This window comes from Hibiscus syriacus, unplaced genomic scaffold, assembly GCF_006381635.1.
Source record: "Hibiscus syriacus cultivar Baekdansim isolate YM2019G1 unplaced genomic scaffold, ASM638163v2 tig00111011_pilon, whole genome shotgun sequence".
Classification (NCBI taxonomy): domain Eukaryota; kingdom Viridiplantae; phylum Streptophyta; class Magnoliopsida; order Malvales; family Malvaceae; genus Hibiscus; species Hibiscus syriacus.
Window position 1 is genome coordinate 149,775 of NW_024062952.1, and position 18,771 is coordinate 168,545.

Consider the following 18,771-nt stretch of genomic DNA (forward strand, 5'->3'; position numbering starts at 1 on the left):
CGTGTAATCATTGATCTCATAATCACATGTTCCTTCTTTTCTGTCACATACCACATGTATGTGTAAACATATATCTAATATCATATGTTGCATGTAATCACATAGATCTTATCTCATAACATATACTTGTTTTCACATATATATTTCATATCATTTCTTATACCATCTCATAATCCATTTAACATACATAACATATCATGTAACATTATAATAGAAATACCTATAAGTCATATCACTTAGAGCACATAAAAGAACAGATCAATTCATATAATCAAGCATACATACATGCATATTCAACTCATGCCTTTAATCATGAATTCATGTGTAACACTTCAGGAAATAGACTCATCGCAAGTCTTATTTCCATCGCACATCATATACTATTGAATATGCACTCACCTGGCCTCACTAGTCAATTCCAATCTCTTATCTTTCCCCTTGATCGATCTTACTTGTCAATGATTCCGGAACTTGGTTAGGCTCTGAATCTACATAATTATACATTTTAAGACAATCATTAGATACCTACACCTTGTAATTGGATACTAGCAACTTAAACGAACTTATTAAACCATATGCACATTTTTCCTTTAGGGGGAATCGGTTCCCTACTAAGGGGGTATCGATTCCCTAATGACATTCTGGAATGTTGTTCGTTTGAAGGGGTATCGGTTCCCCTTGAATGGGTACCGATTCCCCTTGCCCAGAAATCATATTTTCAACCCGAAATTACTTCATTTCCACTCAAACACTTCATATATCATCCCCTTTTCATTCTTAACTCTAGTACACATACTTAAACCAATCTATATTCATTTATTTCATCTTAAACCTCAAAATCCTATCATCCATATAAGATTCAAAAATCATACCAAAATTTCAATGTGTTCTAATTCCCATTCTAACACTTCATACTTCTTAATTAGATTGATGACAAGTCAAATTCATCCATAAAACTTCAACAACCATACCATATCAAAATTTCATCTTAAAACTCATATTGCAAATTCCTTCATAATTCCTTTATCTTATTGTTTAAATCACATATAAGCTTTCCTTAAGCTTATTTAATACCCAAAGAATCAAAACCAAACTTAAAATTCAAATAATAATCAACTAATAAAACTCTCACCTTTGCCTTGCTCTCCCACGTATGAAGAAGAAGAAAAGAGAAGAGAACTCTGGATGTTTCTCCAAATCCCACGTTTATATTACCTTAAAAAGAAATATAAAAATCTTTCTGGTCAAATGACCATTTAACCCTTAATTTCCTTTAATAATTACTAATTAACCTTCATCATATATATCCAATAAGCATTGAACTATTTCATTCTTCTACTTTAGTCATCAAATTCTGAAACTTTACAATTTGATCACTAACCCGGTATTGAGGATGTTACAAATCTCCCCTCCTTATAAGAAAATTCGTCCTCGAATTTTCACTGCACATCTTAATAGGAACATATCTTCTAATGTTCTTATGTTGCTTCCCTGACTTATTCTTTCTTGTCATCATCAGAAACTTACTTTTTAATCCTTTAGTTTTCCGACTATCTTTTTCGTTTATACCTTCATCTTCTGTTGTTTATCATATAAACAATAACCAGTAATACCAATCCATTGTTGTCTTTTCTCTCATTCGATTATGCATTTTTCCTTTGACCTTTCTAAAATTCCATATAATGTCACTCATCACGTTGACAGTAACATTCATCTCATCACTCTATATCAAAACTGTCATATGTACTTCCATATTTATCGTATCTGATTCTTTTAAATCAATCCCTTTCATTTCTTACTCCTTATTCCTATACATAAATCATATATTTCCTTTCATATTCACATACTCTTGTCTTATCACTTATACTCATCTTTATGTACCAATCTTCATTGCATCCTCATTACTCTGATAACCCATTTCTTATACATAACTTCATTCTTTATCATTTCTTATACTTGTATTTTCCTTCCTGAAGGTTCCATGCAAATACTTATCTCTGTTTCTACATCATAGCTATCTGCTCAGAATATACAACTATATTCAAATTCACATCATAATCAATTAACTCCACTATATCTTTCCTCAAATCTTATAACTCTAGCACCTTTACTCTGACAGCTAGATAATAACTTTTGTTCAGTCTAGGGCACAAGCCCTCTTATACCAATCATATACATTCTTTCCAATCTAAATTATCTCAACATTCGCTTACTCAATTTATCAATTTTACCTCTATTCTCATACATCCTGAAATTTCTTTTACTCAAACTCAACATTCTGACTTCCTGTGTCCTATAATCTGATCATCGATATACATATTCTCAAACTCTTCTTATCAAACCTTAGTTTTACTTAAATATACAAATTCTTACTTCCTTTTCCTTTACTATACCACATTACTATGATCCAAATATGCAACTGTATCCAGATCCATTGCGGATTTGGTTATCATATCCTGACAATATCTTAAAATCTTATAATTCCAGTACATTTTTATCACATACTCTAGTTAGCCAATGCTAACTCTTTCCATCTTAACTGCAAACCCTTATCATAAACATAATCTTGTTCATGCGCAATACTATCACTTCGTTTCAAACTCATAAGCTCTGACTTTATACATCTTATACACTTGTCACTGATGCACTTATCCTTGAGTTCTTCTATACGTACTCATCACGTCATTAGATCTTTTTAACATGCTTATGGTGACACATGTTCACCATATTCTATCTTATCCACATAATAACAAAACTACTCTATATCGTGTTTCTGATTCCAAACGATGAAAACTTTCTATCATTATTCAGATATAATTTCAGCTTTCTGAAATCAACTTTTGATCTTACTAGGCATTTCCTGAGGTGTCCGCTCTTCATCCTGCCTGGCCAGGGCAGGTGAATAGCTATCACAATCAGGAATATCACCTTTCACTTACTTCAAAATTATCACGATCGGATTTCTACTGTATTAAACTATTCTTATTCTATTAGCAAGACAACATATTCCTTACACTATCAGATCAGAAATTTTTCAATCTATGTTGGCATGTACACCTTTTATGACACTTTGGACTTCGGTTTATGCCGAGAATCGGCTAAACCTTAGCTCTGATATCATTAAATGTAACACCCCCAACCCGTATCCGATCCGGATACGAGTCCGAAGTGTCACATTGACTTTTCAAACATTTATTCGTATAAAATAGTGAGTAATTTAAAAACTTTGATAACATTTAACTTATTCAAAACGTTTACAAAATATATATATCAGAGTTCATACAATTTATGTCTTTAGACTACATGCCAACTACACTCTATATACAGTACATATATTTTCTGATCTGACATTTGGTAAGGAAAACTGGCCTGTCTTGCTCCGCATTACTCTTTACTCTTCTCGAAACCTACGTGTGAAACAATCACACGCTAAGTCGAAGACTTAGTGAGGCATAACGACTTATAATGCACTTCATAACATATATCAATACATGCATGTTATGTTCTATCATGTTATACCAATTCCATGCATTCTTCGTATCATATAAAATCATATCAGATTAATTACAGTAAATACATACATACACATAATTCATCATTAACAGTTTATCATGTAATCACATACTTTTATTGTTAACCTTTTCAATCAAACACTGTACACACACAACATCATATGGTTCACGTAACACATTTCAAACCACTTATAAACCCATCGTATACATATCACATTCAGTATGCTTGTTTAATCACTTTATTAGCCCATGTACACTAGTGAGAACTTAAGGTATGTGAGTACATTGAGGTTGTGCACACATATGCTGTCACCACAGCTCGATCAATGTCCCGAAGGACCAGTCAATAGATTCCGAAGAACCTAGGTAATCAGTCCATATGTCCCGAAGGACATAGGTAAACAGTCCATATGTCCCGAAGAACATAGGTAAACAGTCCATATGTCCCGAAGAACATAGGTAAACCCTCGACCCTTGGCATGCCAACTATACCCCTAGCTCTCATATCATATAACATGGGCATTATCATTTATAACAGTTCACATTACTTATTCATATGCTTTCTCTTATAAACACATATCTTTTCTTTTCAGTCACGTATCACATGTACGTGTAATCATTGATCTCATAATCACATGTTCCTTCTTTTCTGTCACATACCACATGTATGTGTAAACATATATCTAATATCATATGTTGCATGTAATCAGATAGATCTTATCTCATAACATACTTGTTTTCACATATATATTTCATATCATTTCTTATACCATCACATAATCCATTTAACATACATAACATATCATGTAACATTATAATAGAATACCTATAAGTCATATCACTTAGAGCACATAAAGAACATATCAATTCATATAATCAAGCATACATACATGCATATTCAACGCATGCCTTTAATCATGAATTCATGTGTAACACTTCAGGAAATAGACTCATCGCAAGTCTTATTTCCATCGCACATCATATACTATTGAATATGCACTCACCTGGCCTCACTAGTCAATTCCAATCTCTTATCTTTCCCCTTGATCGATCTACTTGTCAATGATTCCGGAACTTGGTTAGGCTCTGAATCTACATAATTATACATTTTAAGACAATCATTAGATACCTACACCTTGTAATTGGATACTAGCAACTTAAACGAACTTATTAAACCAATATGCACATTTTTCCTTTAGGGGGAATCGGTTCCCTACTAAGGGGGTATCGATTCCCTAATGACATTCTGGAAATGTTGTTCGTTTGAAGGGGTATCGGTTCCCCTTGAATGGGTACCGATTCCCCTTGCCCAGAAATCATATTTTCAACCCGAAAATTACTTCATTTCCACTCAAACACTTCATATATCCCCTTTTCATTCTTAACTCTAGTACACATACTTAAACCAATCTATATTCATTTATTTCATCTTAAACCTCAAAATCCTATCATCCATATAAGATTCAAAAATCATACCAAAATTTCAATGTGTTCTAATTCCCATTCTAACACTTCATACTTCTTAATTAGATTGATGACAAGTTAAATTCATCCATAAAACTTCAACAACCATACCATATCAAAATTTCATCTTAAAACTCATATTGCAAATTCCTTCATAATTCCTTTATCTTATTGTTTAAATCACATATAAGCTTTCCTTAAGCTTATTTAATACCCAAAGAATCAAAACCAAACTTAAAATTCAAATAATAATCAACTAATAAAACTCTCACCTTTGCCTTGCTCTCCCACGTATGAAGAAGAAGAAAGGAGAAGAGAACTCTGGATGTTTCTCCAAATTCCCACGTTTATATTACCTTAAAAAGAAATATAAAAATCTTTCTGGTCAAATGACCATTTAACCCTTAATTTCCTTTAATAATTACTAATTAACCTTCATCATATATATCCAATAAGCATTGAACTATTTCATTCTTCTACTTTAGTCATCAAATTCTGAAACTTTACAATTTGATCACTAACCCGGTATTGAGGATGTTACATCATAAATGGTTGTGGTGGCTACTGTGAAGGTCCTGCTGGTGCAGCTGAGGATGAATCGGAAGCACCTGCTCTCCGTCCACGAGTCGGGGGACGATGGTGCTGTGTTGGATCATGTCTCTGTCGACGTCGCGGAAAGGTATGCCCTCGTGCATCCTCGGGAAGCAGAAACAGTTTCCCGTTACTGTTGAACCACTCATAATAACCGTCAGCATACATCAAGAGGTCATAAAAAATGGGCTCTCTAAGGGAAAGCCCCGATGTCGATCATCCCACAACACGACCCACTCATGATGCCTCACCAGCCAATCTGTATCTGTCTTGCCGCGTCTATCTAAGCTATGCAACTCGTCCATATTGCGAGGTGCTTCCAGAATTGGTTGAAAACAACCAAACTGCCGGAGCACGCGATCAGTGGAGTGCCACTCGACGGTCACATAACAAATCAGAGGGATCATCCCCATCCAAACATCTGATGGACCCCTCAACATAGGTGTGATCACCGCCCTCACATCATCAGTAGAATATGGCACCCATTCAAACTAAAACAAATAATATATAATTTTTATCAAAATAATAATCTAATTATATAACTATAATCTAAAATCGATTTTTAAACATTAAAATTCATACATGTGTGCCAGCCTTCTGATCGATTAACACCCTAATTTTTTCTAAATCATCATGTAGCTCCTGATGATTTTTCCTATCAGTAGACCACCTGTTCAAGGGAAAAAATTTATTATACGCTGTATAAAATTATTAATATACAAAATCAGTTTTATAATTACCTCAGAAGTAGTGGAAATACGAATGGGTTCTTCACAATGGGACATAAAAAGGGCAATCGATACCATGCCCAAGACTGCAGCAGCATGAGACATCCGCCGATAGCATTACGCCTGTAGTCAGTGGCTCCACACATCTCCCTGTACAGCAAATCCAAAACTGTCGAGCCCCAACTGAATGATCTGGCGAGACGAAAGTCGCTAAGATGTCGCAACCACATGCAGTGAACTAGGTTGCGCAATTTTTCCGCCATCAGCAACCCTCCTATCAACTGCAATATGCATGCCCGTGCATATATCTTAACCTTATCCTCAGAGGCGTCTGCGTTCAACTCCCGAAAATTGGCATCTAACCAATTTAATGGTATCCTATCTCCGATAAAACTTTACGGGACTCGTCTTAGATTATCACGACACAAAGTAGTCCAAGAACCGGAAGCTATCCCTGATATCACATCTCCATCCACCGGAAGCCCCAGGTGCATAGAAACATCCTCAAGCGTGATCGTGCACTCTCCGCACGGAAGATGGAATGTGTGGGTCTCCGGCCTCCACCGCTCTACTAAGACAGAAATAAGGTCTGGTTATATCTTACAGTAACCCTGATATCTACCTATGTAACCAAATCCAGCCTCTACTAAATAGGGCAAGACACGGCTAGGTATCACTAACTTAAGATTCCTAATAAAAGGATCTAATACACAGTCCTTCTCCTAAAAATAAATAATTACAAAAATTAATTCTTAATCTAATAATCATGCATTAAATAAATCAACTAATTATTACTAATAATTTAAATTAAATTAAAATGTTAAAATGTTACCGTATCAGCAAAGTGTCGAGATATATGATTTTCATCCAAGCGAAGTAGATTGTCTTTCATTATATATCTGCAAAAGAATTATATTAGTAAAATATTAATAAAGTAAAATACTTAAAAAAAAATACACAATATTAAAAATATTATAAAATATACCATAAACAGAGAGAGAATTTGAGAGAATTTGGTGTGATAAAAGTGATTGAGGATGAGGGTATTTATAGGGAGGATTGGGGTGTGGACGGGTGGGTAATTAAACGTATAGCGCGCCCCCTGTACCGCGTTATACCCCACGTATCAGATAACCAGGTATAGCGCGGCTCCTGATCCGCGCTATACCCCTACATGGCGTATAGCACGGATCATGGGCCGCACTATACCCACGTGTAACCCATGTCAGTATATAGCGAGGTGCAGGGGGCGCGCTATACCACACGTGGCGCCAAATCAACATATAGCACGGGGCAGGGGACACGCTTTACTGCTACGGGTGTTAGATCAGGAAATATAATCTGATCGGTGTTAGATCGGTAAATATACCGATCATCAATGATTTTTCGGGAAAAATGCCATTGATAAGATGAAATCTTTAACTTTTCCAAGTATACTAATACAGAAAATTAAGTGGTATCAAATGCAGAAAGAAACAAAAAGGTTGGGAAATAATAAGAATTAAGTAAACTTAAAAGGACCAACAGATGTAAAAGTGCCAAAAATCTAATCTACTTTTGACTATATCGTCTCTATTTAATGTTTCCAGATAAAACTTTCCACCTCTCGATTCCATGTGCCACCGTACTCAACCATTTTCTCTCTCAAGTCCAACCCCAGAAGTTTATTTGGAATTCAATACAATATAAAAGGCGGTGATGCTGAGTGACCTATGTTTGTGCCCATGTTTCGGGTCCCAAAGCTCCGGCAATACCGAGGCGGATCGGGATCCGGTCCTGCTTGTCTCCGGAATGGGAGGATCCATTCTCCATTCCAAAAAGAAGTTGTTTGGAATCAGTGTCGAGACCCGGTTTGGGTTCGAATCCTCTTTTCTGATTTGGAGTTCAGGAAGAAACTCTGGTCTATTTATAATCCAAAACAGGTACTCTTGCTTTGCTTTTAGTTTGCTTGCATGTTTTTAACGTAGAACAAATCTTTGTTCCTTGTCGGGTTTTAGATTTTATATACTTATTTTGGAGTTCTATTTCCTGTTTGGTTCTTCGGAAATTAGATAAACAAAAGGCATGGATAGAAAAATGGGGGAGGATAAAACTCGGGTTTTGTACAAATACTGAGTTTGTTGTTTTTAATGAATAGTGTTTTTTGTTTTTAGTGGAAAATACATGGGGGGTTGAAGTTTAAGTACGACATATTTATGCTGACTTTGTTTGACTGAACAAGTCGGGAGGAAAACAACCTTAGCTGAATCAAAAAAAAAATTCTGCTCTTGATTCTGTGTGGACATTTTTATCCATCTTTTACTTTACTTTTTATTTTTCTTTTTTCTTTCTATAGTGGTCTGTATTTTTTTTTAAATATAACCTCACACTTGTCAGATAATGGGTTTTTAGCAAAAAATTTTAGCACTTAAAGTTAACTTCAAGCATAGTTTGGACACTTATATTTTCACTAAACCATGAGTTTATATAAGAGATCAAGTGCTTAGATATGAAACTGTCAATTACCAGTATAATTTTATTACTATTATTGTGAATTCTAAAGTTTGCTTTGTATCTAAAGATCTAAATGCTGAACTTGTTTTTATGTCTCCTCTTGGAGGGAAAGTTCCATTCTCAATATCTTGTATATTGCCTGAACTTGATATTTCACCAGCAAAGTAGTCCTGAATTTATGCTGTGCAGTACAATTTTAAGTTATGAACTTGGAAATAATTTATAAAATAATTAATAAAACCAAACCTGATTTATTTTGTTGAGATATTTTTATTGGAGTTGATATCTGTATAAGCTATAGGACCTTTCATGAGATCAAAACCTTGGAACCTACAGTAGCTGAAGCCTCTAAAATGACTCTTTCATGTAGAAAGTAGACTGCTTCCTACAAACCAGTAACCAAAAAGACCAACTGATAAACCTGTTTATATTATTTTTGTTCCCAGTGGTAAATTATTAGTTCATATCATGGTTGTTCACAATAGAAAGTCTTAGTCATGATATTACTTGTCACTCTCTTCCATAATGTTCTTTGTGGTACTTCTTTTGTACAATATTAATGAATAATTCTTTATTCCAATTGACATAAATTTTAATTTCAATATTGTATCAGTTTAACCACTATTATTGTTGTTTTATTATTTTTAGTTTAGGGTTTGTCTATATGAAGCTTCTCTATGGCATAAAAGCACTTGTGTCAAAGCTAATGCATTTGTTATTTTCAGGCTATACTGAATCATTGGATGATGACGTTGAGATTTTGGTCCCCAATGATGATCATGGACTATATGCAATTGATATTAGATCCTTCTTTGGTAAAAGGAGTTTTTCCTTTCTTTTGTACTACATTTCCTTGCTCAGAAATTTGATTAAATAATTTATTCCTTTATTAATTGTAATTGTTTCGTTGCATTTTATTATTTTTAAATCAAAAGTATCAGACTAAGGTGATAAAACTTACATCTATGATCCTCCAGGTGATAAAACTTTACGTAGCACCGAGGTCTATCATTTTCATGATATGATTGATATGCTAGTTGGATGGGTATAAGAAAGGAACCACATTGTTTGGATATGGTTATGATTTCCGGCAAAGCAATAGGTAAATCATTTTCAACTGCTATACATTTGGTGGTTGAGGTTGAGACTTTCGGTTATATTTGACTCTGTATCTAGTTTTGTTTAAGTATTGATCATGCCTTAAAATTACTTGAAATTCCTTTATTTTAGTCCGCACAGATATCAGTTTCATAGATGTATGTTATATGGTTGTTAGGATTGACAAGTTAATGAAAGGTCTTAAAGCTAAGTTGGAAACTGCATACAAGGCTTCTGGAGGCAGAAAAGTTAATATTATCTCACATTCGATGGGAGGACTGCTGGTGATGTGTTTCATATCACTTCATAATGAAGTAAGCAGGTTTTTTTTATTGTCACTAATTGAAAATTTGACAATAGTTTATAAATTACATATTACCCTTTGAAGTTGATATTATTCAATGGAGGACTCCTTGCATCCATTTCTTTGATAGTGGTGATAAACCATTGTTTATTGGCAGGTATTTTCCAAGTATGTAAATAAGTGGATTACCATTGCATGCCCTTTTCAAGGTAAGTTTTGATCTTGTCAAATGTTTAAGTTTAGGAATATACACTTTGTAGCTCTTTTTAGTGGAATTAACAGCATCTATGTTGGACACGAGTCATCAAATAAATTTGCACATGTCTACTACATATTCTTCAGAAAATGCTTGCTTCCCTAAAGATATGAAAATCACAACTTCCTTGTCAACCATTATTTAGAGGTTATTTTGGATTTCAATAATTATAGATCATGTCAAATTTATTTAAGGGAGGTTTGCCAGCATCAAGGGTTTTCTAAAGTTACAAATTCAATATATATATATATATATATATATATAAAAGCTTCCAAGATCATAATGAAAAGGCCTAGGATGTTGTCTGGTAATATTGAATGCTCATTTTGTTTCTAGTTTTGTATGCTAATTTTATGCATTTGCACTTCTTATTAGCATGAATAATTTACTGCTGTTGCAGAGAAAAATTATTAGAATATGTCCCATGAAGGAGAAGGACTTGAGATATAAACCTTTATTAAATGATGTAAATTAATTTATTGTAATTTCATTAAAGGGATAGTGAAGGAGATTTTAATATTCTCTTTGTCAGCTTCTTTCTACCAAACAAAATAATGACATGTGGTGCTGGGCACATAAAAATGCCGGCGCATATGTGTCAGCTTCCCTTCGATAATTCATTTTCAGAATATAACTCAAAATATCTATACATTTCCAAGTCATACATAACTATGCTATTCATTTTCAACTTCTTTCTCCTTTCAAACGGTTCTTTATGGTTCTTCCAAGTAACTTCTCCTTATATGGGTATTTTGACTGAATAATCTTAAATAGCTTCCCTATATATCTTTTATGAGAAGCTTTCGCTATCCTTATTTTCTTGGCTTTCACTTTGCACTAATTGAATAATCCATGTTTCCATTTTTCTCTCAAACTGCTGTAATTTGATCACAGAACTCTATGGCACGCCTCTTAATTTTCTAAACTTCATCTACATCTATAAAGTAAGATGGCTGAATAACATACTACTGTTTCAGAAATGGTTGCTAATGGAGGAAGTAATGATATTATTCTTGTTTCATCTTGTCTTACATTTTTGTTAGCTAGAACCTCTATCTTTCTCCTTTCTATGCAGTTTTCTGTTCGGCCTAATGGTATTTAGAATTCCCTTATTCAAGGCTACATGTTTGAATTGGTGCATTTGCTTGATGTAACTAACTGCTGGTCCAAAACTAGTTTGGTTGAACTAGATAATCATTTTCCTCTTTTTTCTTGTTTTCATGTGATGGTATATCAAGGAGACTGTATCTCAACTTGTTTAGTGACATGGCTAGTGATCATGGGATGTCTTTTGACAACTTGAATGATTGTACAACGATTTCTAAAGTTTGTAAATTTCCCTCATCTTTTTCCATTGCTACCTTTAATATCCAATGAATTTTTATGAATTCTGAATAATGCTCAAAAGATGCCTTAAGTTTGAACAACTTGAACTCTAAAAATGGAAATTACTAGAGTTTGTAAATTTCCCTTATCTTTTTTTCATCTCACCTTTAATATCCAGTGGGTTTTTATAAATTCTGAAAAATGCTTACAGGTGCTCCAGGATGCATCAATGATGCTCTCTTAACTGGATTGCAGTTTGTTGAAGGGTTTGAAGCCTATTTCTTTGTATCAAGATGGACGATGCACCAACTGGTAATTTCTATATTCAGAGTTGTTTTTCTATTTGTTGGACTAATTGGTATTTGATTTTCAAGAAAGAAGTTATCTTAAAAGTATTGGAGGTGGATGCCTTTGTAGCTGCTGAATATTCTGTTTGCATGTGGTAGTACCGAATGTCGTGCTTAGTGATTTCTTTGCATTAATAAATTAAGTTGAGGATGTTCATATTTGTGAAGCTATTGCCAAACAACAGAGTGGTCTATTGATAAACTATTAACCTTTAGTTCCCATGATAAGGGTTCAATTGTTGACAACCTTAAGTATCAAAATAATGATCCTATTTCCTAAGAGTTCAATGTCTGCCTTAAAGACTAACAAATATATAGGCTAAATCTAATGGTTGACAAATCTTGTGTTTAATGTAGGATATTACTTTACATATTATAGGACCTTTATACTTATATATATATATACCCATAATATTGATAAATAGGACACAAGAAAACATTCTCTTCCTACTATTTTACATGGCATCAGATATCTAAAGTACTTTGAGGTTTTTTTCTTCGTTCATCACAACAAAGTTTTGAGATTTTGGGTGAGGGTTTACTGCTGAATTTCAAAAGGCTGGCATGAGAGGTTTTCTTTTGACACTGTCACCCCAAGGATTGTGCACTGATTGATCAGATTCTAGATTCTGCTCGTCAAAATCCCAATGTGTGAGCCACATGATTTGCAACAAGATCCTTGTAACCATGCACTGACACGTTAGAGCATGTGGGAGAGTTTTCCGGCGTCGTTTTATTCCTTCGACGCTGGCAATGATTCCGACCACACCCCTATGGTTGATTCTTGCTTGCAGTTCTTGTTTGGTGCAAATTTCCTTTTTTGGTATTGTTTGGTTACATATTTTGTGGAGCTGCTGCTTCGATACAAGTTTGGTCCTAGTTCGGTACCTTTGACTGCATGATTTGGTTGTTATATATACAAGTTTGTTTTTTTGCTTATGTTGTGTCGACATTGAGTTTGATGTGGTACATGGCTACGACAAGTTTCGACTATTTTGTGGCTAATTTGATGAGTATGCCAAATTGATTCCACTCAAAAATAATGAACATACATCTGATCCTATTTGTGCTCTTATTTAATCATGTAAACCTAATATGTCTTGTTTTCACTTCTTCAAAATGGGTCGTTGATTTTGGTGCTATAGATCATATGACAGGTAATCATAATAGTTTAATTTGTAATTTCATCCACATCAATCTATCACCTAATAGTAGCTGATGTGTTATCATCCAGTGTTATTGGGTCTAAAACCACTCTTCTTACTTCATCCCGTCATTTATCATCTGCTCTGAGTTTACCATAATTATCTTCAATTTAATTTCTAGTAGAGAACTTACAAATGACCTTGGTTATTGTGTCTCATCATTTCCTGGTTAATGTTTGATTTTTCTCATAATGAAGAAGATTATTGGTAAGGGACTTACGTTTAATGGTCTCTACATTCTTGATACCCGAACACCTGAATCAGTTGACTGTGATGTTACCATTACTCTTTTAAAGAATATTGTCTCTACATTCACCCTTCTCTTTCTATTTTAAAAAGAAAAACTGTCCCCAATTTTCCCACATTTCTTTAGATTTTGAGTCTTATCGCCCACATTTTGAGTCTTGTTGATAAATAGTGATCTTTACATCTGCTTGATATTTATAACATCTGATTATACCAAGGAAAGGTGATTGTGGCCATTTAGTTTGTGGCATGTGATACCATGTAGGTTGATGGATATTGACAATGGTGTTTTGGGAGGGAATTTGTTCAGATCCCGAATAACTTCCGATGAGGAGTTGATGGATTCATCGTTGAGTAGATTTTGAATTAACCTAGCCTGATACCATGTAGAAATTTTGAAATAAATGAAGGAATTTCTGAGTCAGCGAAGTCTTTTCTCTAATTCTTCTACTTTTGAATACACAGGGTAAGGCCTATTAAAATAGGCAGATTACAACAGAAATACAATGATACCCTAAGATATTAACTTGAAGTCTTATTAGGAGTTAATTTATCCGGTCAACATTCTAATCTTCTACATATATAAGATATAGAGTACAAATTAAATAATAATAAAAAACTTAATTACAGACTCGTAAAGACTTCATACGACTATAGTGTAGTCTTCACAAAAATCAAGGGAACTAATAAAAGTAAATATGTCCTTTGAATTGAGATTAAAATTTTCTATTACATAGTCCTTGAAGTATTTTTATTGAGATGAATGCATGTCTCCCTTTGCATTTGGTATGCAATGTTTGTGTGGGTCCTTTGTCAACATTTCTTGGACTTTTGGTTGACAAATTTACATGCTTTGTAGACGACACTGGATGAAATACAACTTTATATATTTATCTGGCTTTATATTTATGTTCATTATTTCTTGTGTAGTTGGTAGAGTGCCCATCAGTATACGAGATGTTGCCAAATCCATATTTTAGTTGGAAAATGCAACCACAAATTAATGTCTGGCGAGAGTATTCTGAAGATGGAGAAACTTCTGTGAAACTGGAGTCCTACAGCCCAACTGAAAGCATCAGTTTATTCAAAGAAGCATTAAGGCATAATGAGGTGATTAACTTCTTTTTCAATATAGCTTGAGAACACTTTAAATTCTTGAAGTGAAGGTGGTGAACCTTTTTTCATTGCGTTATTTTTGTTTCACAGTCTGCGCTTGTTTATTTTTGTTTTCAAAAGTTTGAAACTTAGTATGGCAAGTGATTACTGAGTATGAATAATTTCACTGTCATAACTGATGTGCAGAGATCTGTGAGTCTTTGACAAGTATATATATATATATATTTTTTTTTCTTTCAAGGGTTTACATACTAGAAAGGAAAATTGTACCTGAATGTTGGAAATATTTTGTATTGGGTTATGATCTCTTGTCAAAGACTTATCATTAAATTGGACATCCTATAGATTTTAGTTTAGCCAAGTTCATTTTTTATTTAGGATGCCTTTGGGAACTGAGTTAAGATTTACACTAAATCCTATAGAAAGTTAAAATGCTAACCGAGTAAGATAAATGAAAGGAAACAAAATTAATAGTTAGCATTTTAACCTTTTATTGTTCAAAATCATTAAAGTCTTCCTCTGTTTTTCTCAGTCGAAACACAATGTAACATCCTGGTGACACTTATTTACTAGAAATGAGAACTTGATTAATGGAATAGTAACGAAGGAAGAAAACTATTAACGTGTTCTAGAGACCAAATAAATTGTATTTCGTCTCCATACCGTGAAATGAGAAGTGAGTTTGAAGTAGTACCAATCCTGAAATATTTAGCTATTTTATGTTCCTGCCGTATGAATCCATGGCCAAACTGACAAATCAAAGCTTTCATTGAAATTGCGTATGGTGGTTGCTCCTTTTTTAGCTGATCTGTTTGTCAGTTACGACGAGTCGCATGTTACTTTTTGGTGTTTTCTTCTTGCTGCCACCTCTCTAAGTAGGGTGTTTCTTCCCTCTCTTGTAACATGCATACACTATTTGTTCTACTTTCTTACATATTTCTACTTGTTGCTCTGTCAAACACCGTTCTGTCATTGTTGAGGATCGTTTGTTCTATTTTACTTATTTCTGGCATATTTTTTTGGCTCTGTTGCAGTTAGATTATGGTGGAACAAAATAGCTGTACCTTTCAACTTCTCTATTCTCAATTGGGCTGTTGGAACACGCAAGCTTATCAACAATGCTAAACTACCAAGTGGGATCTGCTTCTATAACATTTATGGGACATCGTTTGCCACGCCTTTTAACGTTTGGTACGTGACTCTGAATTACTTTGTCATTTATTATGAATGATTTCATTTAGGCTCCATTTCTCTCTGAAAATGGCTTCTGAAATTAAATTTGCTTTAATATCAATTCTAAAGACCAGCTTTTACCATGTATGGCATTTATATGCACAGTTATGGTACAAAAACTTCACCAATAGCGGACCTCTCAGAAATATGTCATACGATGGTGAGTTGTGTGTTATGTTTATGGTCATAAATTCGATTTTAGTCATATGCACTAATGTTCATCTCATGATTTAAGTGCTGCTTTACTCTTTTGAACTCAACTTTCCTTTAAGTTTGCTCATTATTCATCAAATCTAGAGCAACATCCTTTTATCCTTACTGTTGCTGTACTTGTTTTTTCCAGCCTCAATATACTTATGTGGATGGAGATGGAACTGTTCCTGCAGAATCTGCAATGGTATGCTCTGACTGTTCTTTAGATTCTTATATTTACCTGAACTTATTTATATATAAAGTTTGTGATGGTCCTTGGAATCATATGGGAAAATGTTTGAATCATAAGGTTGTTTTGTTGACTCTCTCGACTATTAAAAGTTACAAAATGGTCACCTGATTATTTATTATGTTTCAAATTTGTCCATTTTCGTTAAAAAATTAACGACTGTCTGAATTGGATAATTACCTATTGACTGAAATATGATAAAATTTGATCTCATAATTTCAAGCGATTATCATATCTCGGTCAGCATGTTAACGTCCAGTTCAGACGACCGTTAATTTTTTAACGGTAATGGACGAGTTTGAAACATAATGAATAGTCGGATGATCATTTTGTAACTTTTAATAGTTGAGGGATTCAATAAAGTAACTCCTTATAGTCGGGAGAATATTTTGTAACTTTAATGGTCAAAGACTCGACAAAACAATATCCTATAATCTGAGACTCAACTAGCCAATGTTTTTTTTTTTTTATAAAAAAGTGGTGGAAGGAAGAAAAGAGTGCCTCAAATTTTATTAATAAAAGATTAGTACATAGTATGTGAATACAACCAAGGTCACCCCCTACAAAAGAAAACCCGAAAACCAAAATGAAAAACAGCTCAATCAGTAACTCCCAATCTTAGCAAATACCAGACTTTGCTAAACTGTCTGCCTCTACATTTACTGGCCTAGCTACCCAACGAATTAAACCCTCCAATTTTCTTAACCTATCAGCAATTTCGTTGGATATAGTAACAGAAACTTGGACATGCCAATGTTATGATATAGTGAATGAAAATTGTTTTCTCCTGCGTTATCTCTTATCCAACGTTCCAATCACTCAGGCGGATGGATTTGCAGCAGTTGAGAGAGTAGGAGTAGCTAGCAGTCATCGCGGACTTTTACGTGACCAAACTGTATTTGAACTTATTCGAAAATGGTTAGGGGTTGAGCAGAAGGTGAAGAAGCATACGAAGACTTTGAAAGTGGTCGATGCTTCTTCAAACTAGAAACTTTTAAGCATCAAATATATGGAATTGATAGAACTTGTTACCATTAAAGTGTATGTCTTCGTATCTTTCATGACTGCAAATAAAACCAAAGCACAAAATTCATACAGATCCTTTTCTTGCTGTCAGAGACCTTCTAATAAATATGGCGTGTATGCTCATTACTCGACTTGTCGAATGATTATATAATCAATGTATATGTCCCTGATCCGATTTTGAAGAAGGTTATATCAAGGAAAAATAAAATTTTACTTTGCACTTTGTGAACACCAAATCCACATTGTTAATCCATCAGGCCTGTTTCCGAAATTTTAGTGGCACTTGAACGAATTGTTTCCGAAAATTTTAGTGGCACTCGAACGAATTGAAAAATTAGGTCTTTAATCAAAGATTTAAGTTATAATCTATATTTGTATCTTCGTTGTGTTGTGTTTACCAATTATTGTAGATATAATTTATGATATCACAAGAATTGTGGTTATGAATTTTAGTAGTATACACAATTGTGGATATAAGGTTGTAGATATTGTAATTTTAGACGATGTCGTTATTATTACATCGTTAGATGGTTGTAAACTTTTATTTAAATAATTGTTTCTAATAATAAGTTGTTGAGAAAAAGATTCTAAGGGTAGTTTCGTAATAATAAGGATTAAGAAAAATAAATTTTTAATAATAAATATTAGAAAAAGTAAAGTTTAAGAGTATGCTTATAATAAACATTGAAAGAAAATTAGACTTTAATAAAAAAAATTGAACTCATAATAATAATAAATATCTGGAAAAAATTAAATTTTAAATGTACACCTTTAATAATAGATATTAAAAAAATTAGTCGATAACAAGTATTGAAAAAATTGAATCCTTAATGACTTATAAAGTTTTTACTTACTAAAAATAATTTAATTAATTAATTGTTGTTTTTTTCAGAAAAATTATCACATGACATTATATGATTGACCCGCTTGCCATGTCAATGTCAGATATTAATAGCGTTAGTCTAAGGGTTGGTTTGATATTACTTTTAAAAACTTATTTAAAAAGTGCTGTAAAAATATACTTGTTTTTAAAAAGTGTATTTTAAAATTTAACTGATTATGATTAAAAAATTAATTTAATGATAAAATGTCAATTTTTTATATTTATTGTAAATTGAAAATATAATATTTAAATTATACTTACACTTATTAATACTATGATACTTGAAATATATCAACTTAAACTATAATAAAAATATATAAAATATTTTATAATAATTTACTAATAATATTTTTATATATGAAATATTTACTAAAAAATATATTATATTATTACGAAATAATAATTTAAATACTTATTTAATATATATATATATACTCGGTAATTTTTTTAAGCTCTATTGATTTATGTCTAACAATCAATTTCAACATTGATTAAAACTAA

At 33.2% G+C, this 18,771-nt stretch overlaps 1 protein-coding gene across 1 annotated transcript; it reads left to right on the top strand.

The window, feature by feature from the left end:
• Positions 1-7,928: 7,928 nt before the first annotated feature.
• LOC120149861 (phospholipase A(1) LCAT3-like) lies at positions 7,929-17,456 on the top strand. Its single transcript, XM_039162565.1, is given in 14 exon segments — positions 7,929-8,140; positions 8,143-8,217; positions 9,492-9,603; positions 9,766-9,829; positions 9,831-9,890; positions 10,065-10,200; positions 10,348-10,399; positions 11,984-12,084; positions 14,501-14,680; positions 15,721-15,736; positions 15,739-15,877; positions 16,025-16,079; positions 16,263-16,316; positions 17,185-17,456. Coding segments are annotated over 14 exon segments (1,356 nt in total). The 5' UTR covers positions 7,929-7,993; the 3' UTR covers positions 17,350-17,456.
• The last annotated feature ends 1,315 nt before the right edge of the window (positions 17,457-18,771 follow it).